General features: G+C 33.2%; 1 protein-coding gene across 2 annotated transcripts; it reads right to left on the reverse strand.

Moving 5' to 3' along the window:
• Positions 1-857: 857 nt before the first annotated feature.
• LOC130629928 (TNF receptor-associated factor 4-like) lies at positions 858-5854 on the reverse strand. 2 transcript variants are annotated; one of them, XM_057443305.1, is made up of 6 exons: positions 5731-5854; positions 5433-5657; positions 5251-5302; positions 5074-5178; positions 3986-4113; positions 858-2228 (listed from the first exon to the last, which is right to left on the reverse strand). In XM_057443305.1, the coding sequence occupies exons 2-6, from the start codon at positions 5588-5590 to the stop codon at positions 2195-2197; spliced, it is 477 nt and encodes a 158-aa protein (XP_057299288.1). In that variant the 5' UTR covers positions 5591-5657; positions 5731-5854; the 3' UTR covers positions 858-2194. The 2 variants fall into 2 exon arrangements, with proteins under 2 accessions (XP_057299288.1, XP_057299289.1); XM_057443306.1 differs by having other exon boundaries at positions 858-2085; positions 2151-2228; positions 5433-5820.
• Between the last annotated feature and the right edge of the window lie 349 nt (positions 5855-6203).

Below are 6203 nucleotides of genomic sequence, written 5' to 3' on the forward strand. Positions count from 1 at the left end.
TATACCCGAAACATCTTTAGGTTGTTGATGAAAGTGTTTTTGTTCTTTATGAATTTTAAAATTTATAAAATACGAATGCTCTAATACTTAAGTTTTATACTGGTCATAGATTGCCGTATCAAGAGCACGGAAACAATCTTTTGCAAAGACGTGATTTTTTTGACGCACAGCCTTTGCTGTTGTTTGCGACATGAGCGTGGCTATATGTTAAGCAATTACACACAATGTTAAAGAATAATAAATCTCAGGTAATTTCCTGATACCCCCAAATTAATGACATCATTGGCAAAAATGCTAACATTTTTTTGACTCAGTTCTTGCATAATAGCCCCACAATAGAAACAGGGTTACGGAAAGGTTAAGGGTAAAGTTTTAAGGTAAACCAGCGAAAAATTCATTTTTCTTGTATCACTTTTATCCGTAATGTTTAAGGTTTCGTGTCACAATTTTTTAGCCAATTCCTTAATTAGAATCCCAATCATGTGGCTTTTGTTTATCATTGATAAAACGTTAACTTTACACGCCAATTCAACACCTTGAATATGTAACAACCAATAGTTATGCCTATCATGGAAGTTAATTATCGCAAAATATCATTGAAATGATCATTCTTGAGAAATTTCTCGCAAAAACTTTTTTAAAAGAGGACACCCACAGAATTAATTACTCTTCATTTCGTGTTTTTTTTTGACTTGCAAAATGTTCTTTCGCAAAACTTTCTTCCCTTTAAAGCAAGGTCTTAAATAGGCTTAACGTTATAGCCAGCGTGTTCGTTCAGTTTTTACAAACAGTATGACAGTTAACGCTTCAAATCTTTTCTTTTTAATTTTATTTTTAAGTAACAAAAAAAAAAAATGTTTCTCTAAACTATTATTATTACTACGTTTGATAAAAAATTAAGAAAAGTTCAAAAATCTGAAAAGTACTTTACAATCAACACGATCAAAAACATTCGACACATCATATGTTATCTTGTCATCCTTGATATCTAATGCGTATGCAATATTTTTTTTGTAATAAAGGCATTCAGCAACTTCCACCCACTTTTTCACTTTCAAGTAAATAATGGGTCCATCGTTAGAAAACGTAACAAACTCGTCATCCACAATTATGCCGCTCCCAATCTTCTTACGTTTAAATGCTATTTTGTAGAAACAGCTTTCTGCTTGATGGTACTGCGTGTTAATTTGCATTATGTTTAATAAGGCTTCGAATCTTTTTTTAGGAGATAAAATACTTTCAAAATATTCTTCCTTTGCGTCAGCAATTAAAATTTTTAATGATTTTCTCACCTCAACTTCAACATTTATCCACATTATATCAGTTAGGAAAACTTCCTTCTTCATAACAGACACGCAGTCTATAAAAATACGTTCAATTTCTGCTAAAACAATTTTTGTATCCACTTGAACCAACTTTGATCTTAAAGAAGGAAGTTCTTCGTCAAAAATCCAAAATTGATATCGAACTCGTGTACAATGTCTTTGCAACACTGTTCAATTGCGCTGTATCTGCCCGAGTTTGATGATTCTTTAATCATGAGACCAAGTTTCTCTGCGTGCCAATTTGTTTCATCGACAGTTTTCTTTTTTTCTTGGAATTGCATATTTTCAATTTCTTTTTTCATCGCGGTAATTTCACCCAAAGTAAGGGATAAATGATGATGTGAAGAATCACGATAATGCTCTGACAAGCTTTTTCTGGGAGACTCAAATTATTTATATTTAAGACAGGAAAGAGTGAAGGTAGTTAATATAAAACGTATTTACTACTAAGCATACACTTGTTCTTGCAGACATGCGAACAGCACACAAGAAATAAAAGAACTATTCCTTACTAGAAGCTACAAAAAGTTAAAATATGTGGCTGAATGTTACTACATATTATATTTTTAAAACCTCTTTGGACCAGTTGTGTGTTTCAGATGCGGATAAGACGTAGTTATTATTAGGTACCCACACCCATCTGCTACAATACGTAAATGGTTTGAAACAAGAAACTAGATCATACCATAACTTTACAGCCAAACGAAGAAAATTCACATACAGTAGGTTCTTCCTGGCAAAAATTGCGGTGATCCCCTACCTATAAAGATGTCGGGTACATTTGGTATAAAGTTATAATATAGTACAAAAAACATCATAACTTACCACTTGTCTCTCCATCAAATCGTTTGAGCAGTTGTTTGGACATTTTACAGGGTATCTTCCACATACGCGATAATGCAACTATAATCAAGGAAATTTAGGGTAATTTAGTGAAAGCTAATCCGTAAATGATTTACAACCATTGTTAGTTAGATTTTAGTGCGTTCCAGATTAATGATGAGGTAACAAAACTAGTAGTTAGATCTTTTTTCGTCATTTTTAGCTATGAACTAAGAAGTCTATCGGTCAATGCTCTGCGACCGACAGGCTTTTGCACATACGTAGGTATGGAATAGAGTGTTTAAAGTTTATTAGCCGCATTCACTAGCACGCCTACACGACGAAATAATTCATGCCGTGGCCCCCAAAGACACAAAAAATCAATATGTTAACGAAAGCAACGGTCAGCACATCCCCCCTCCCCCCACAGCATTACACCTGTCAAAAAAGGCTAGGTATAAAAAAGATTAATTGCGTAAATCTGATGTAGAATTAGCCTATGCAATTTCTTGGAGATTAACTGTCCTGTCTCAACATATTTTACCAGCATTATAACTGAAATAACTTCTAATGGCAGAGGTTGTAACCTTTTATGTAACGGTTTTTAAAAATTTTTGACTGTAAATTTAATAATCTTGATCTGAAAACAGATGGTTTACAAATCGATAAATGTGAATATCAATGTGATAGAATCAGCTATCACAGGAACAAATAAAAATTTGACTACATGTGATTGTGCTGGTTCATTCTTTATTTCTGGTCCGCTGTTAAGTTCATTCTTACTACAAAGCGTTTAACAATTAAGTACGTTTAGTTCTATAACTGCTAGTTAGGTGGCCAAATCAAATATGCGGCGGTGTATTAAAATTATCTTGTAATTGTTTTCCAGCCATTATTTACATAATTAGTGTTTCTATCAAACGCTATTGTTGTAACAAAAAGCGCTTTTTTATTGCGCATTTTCGCTTGATTTTCTGACGTAGAAAAAAAAGAAAAGACCACATAACGTTTAAAATGATTTCCCATGGCTCATATAGTTGTTTTGTCCATAGATCCATGCTTTGTCTAATTATCATTGTCTGATCATGTAAGGCAAGAAAATTACTTTAGTGGAATGTGTCTACTAGTATCACAATGGTCCTTAATAGAAGCCCAGTAATGGCGAGATGTTAACATTCCCATCTGATTGATGGTTTCGATCGAGTTGTACTTGTTGTTGCTTCTTAGATGAAAAACTCCAAAACAAAAGTTTATGTTATTTCTTTAAAATTCTAAACTTTTAAATGGAAAAGATATTCAAAAATATATTTTCTCTTCCAGGAAACCCACCATGAGTGTTTGTGTAAAACTTGAAACAAAAATTGACGTTGGAGTTTAAAAGAAAACAACTTGTAATACAAACCCGGCTTCAAGTAAGGTCATATTCTAAGGCGTGAGTGTTGTGAAAATATTTTTTAACGTTATTAATTTCTGACTTGATTTCGTAGAAGAAGGATGTTTAATATATTAGGATCATTCTAAAAAACCATATTTTTCATAATAAAAAAGCATTCAACAGAATCTCTTGGCATTTTGTCAGCAAGGATGTGCCGAAAAAGGGCCTAAATATGACCGCTTCCAATTACTTTTTCCACTGAGGCAGCCTTTGTTTTTGTTTTCATGGTTGATTGAAAAAAAAAGTCACATTCTTTATTAACCATAACATTTATTTAAACTGTCAATGGTATATTTTTTTTATTTTTATAAAATAAGAACTAGTTAGTGAATTTCACAATTTTTACAATAATACCCAAATAATATACAGCATTCCTAAATACAAATACGAACTTGATACATACCTGGATTTCTGAGCATAAGAATAGTCCTTTGCAATATTGGCATGCTTCCGGCTTGTACGCACATTTCTCCATGTGGTCTGTGAGCTCGCGCCGTTCAAACGTTCTGTCACAATTCTTAAAATCACAACCTACAATTTGGAATTGGCATAGCTTTTGCAAATGCTCCTGTAATGAATAAAACCTCCTTGGTCAAACATTTTTAAGTTTTCATAGGTGACTTTATTGAAACATTTTTTTTCACTTTTTACTTTACGCAACACTCGTGAGCTTGATAGTCTTTTAAGATGGAAACCACTTCTTAAGAATTCCATATTTGTGCAATAAGGGAATGCGATGCAAAAGTCAGTTTGAATGCCGCATTTTCAAAGGCCCCTTTTCGAAGCTAACTATGTAATGAATTTCATGACAATAGCAAATTCTGCACTATTGTCTTGTGGTTTTTAGTCACTCTGTCTGTGTTCAACTTAAAATGAAATTCCACGTTAAGTAAACCAAATTGAACGAAGTGGCAAGTAGCTACAAAGCAGAATTTTTATTTGGTTTGCCTTAAAAGTCAAATGGACAGAATTTACTCATCATTTTTGCATATCTTAGTATTATAGATTTAGGTGCAAATGTGCTGCAAAAGGCAAATTAACGACGTCAGACTTGCCTAATTGCGCTATTCGCTTTTCCCAAAACGAATTTTGGGAGTAGCCCAGAAGGATATTTCATGAAACATTTGAATGTTTTACTTCCAATGGCATAGGTCCTTTGAGATAGACAGAGTAATTTTTCTTTTTATTGAAAAAAAGATGTTGCCACTCACAATATGAAATTCTTATGGTTTTCCAAAAATGACAACCTGGAACCCAAACAAAGTTTTACAAATTCTCCCTATCAAATAATTTGTGATAAAAGTTTCAAACGCAATATTGCTGCTGTATATTTCCAAACAAATTGAACTGTTTGGTAACCCTTTGGATTAAGGCAGGCAATTATTGGTTATATATATGTTAGGAACGTGTCTACAAACACTATTTTCTAGGTTACCTTGGCAATAAGCCACGGCTTTTGAATTTCCTAAATTAAACAACTATATATCATACCTCCAAATTACCGAGCTCACCAATCCACTCGCAGCCTTTCTCTAAATGTTCACATTTAACTTTCACTGATGAAATGAATGTGTCCATTATCGGGACTGGGTGCACCTGTAAATGCGATATACATGAAGGTGATTTTGTGTATATAGAATGTTAAGTAAGCCGTTATTCTATACTCACATTGTTGTTATTTATTAATTTTCGACATGTTGGACAAACAAAATCCAAACCCCTAAAAAAGTCAAGATAAAGTCATTCCGATACCCTTTGTCTACTGGTTCCAGAATTTCCAACTAAGAAGGAGTTGTTTTTCGTCATAGGACGAAAAATTAACCAATAAAAATCTGCTACAATAGTAGTACCTTTCCCTGCTACTTGTCTCTAGATCTTCTAAACAGATCTTGCACATTCCATGACCGCATTGTAGCTGCATAACATTTTTCATTAAGTTCAGACAGATGACACAATACAGATCTTGTTTCACATCTTCAGCAACTTCAACATTGAACCCTCCAGGCATACTGAAATTCTCCCTTTTAGACCGCCAACTTTAACCGCAATAGAAAATGGATCAAGTTTTTTTTATACTAAAAAAAGGTGAAATGAGGTTTAGGTTTATAAACCTGTTCCTCAGCATTTAGTGTTACACGATATAGAGACCTTGTGACAGAATAATTTCACAAAAGCAGCGTCTTGTTTCTGTTTATAGTTAACTGACGTCGTGAACTCATTGGAAAGGCATGTAAAATATTAAATAAAATCTGTAATTAAAGATCCTTTTACAGCCTTACAGAGCTTTCATTTTAAAGTTTTGTTATTAAAAGATTTCAGAGAGATAAAGAGGCAATTTTTTAATTAAAATCACACAGCAGTAACTGTTCACCCTTCCCCACAATTAAAAGAGTACGAATTGAGACTAGTATACACAATAACATTAGCGTGATAAGGTGAATAACTCATATTCATGTGGTCTTAACTTTCAAGATATCGGTGAATTAGTTGTAAAGCTTGAATTTGTAAAGATGGAGTATCGCCTAAAACTCTTTTTATATCTATCTTATATACACGCGGCAAAAATTGATTACAAAATGTTAGACAAAAGCGACGAGGTGGAAATAATCAAGACAAATAGG

This window comes from Hydractinia symbiolongicarpus, chromosome 2 (assembly GCF_029227915.1).
Source record: "Hydractinia symbiolongicarpus strain clone_291-10 chromosome 2, HSymV2.1, whole genome shotgun sequence".
In the NCBI taxonomy this organism is placed as follows: domain Eukaryota; kingdom Metazoa; phylum Cnidaria; class Hydrozoa; order Anthoathecata; family Hydractiniidae; genus Hydractinia; species Hydractinia symbiolongicarpus.

Excerpts from the sequence above, each read along its gene's own strand:
- LOC130629928 (XM_057443305.1), bottom strand. The coding sequence starts at position 5,590 with ATGCCTGGAGGGTTCAATGTTGAAGTTGCTGAAGATGTGAAACAAGAT. Across the intron at positions 5,303-5,432 it reads GAGACAAGTAGCAGGGAAAG|GGGTTTGGATTTTGTTTGTC; the intron begins GTACTACTATTG and ends TGACTTTTTTAG. Across the intron at positions 2,229-3,985 it reads TCTTATGCTCAGAAATCCAG|TTGCATTATCGCGTATGTGG; the intron begins GTATGTATCAAG and ends CCTTGATTATAG.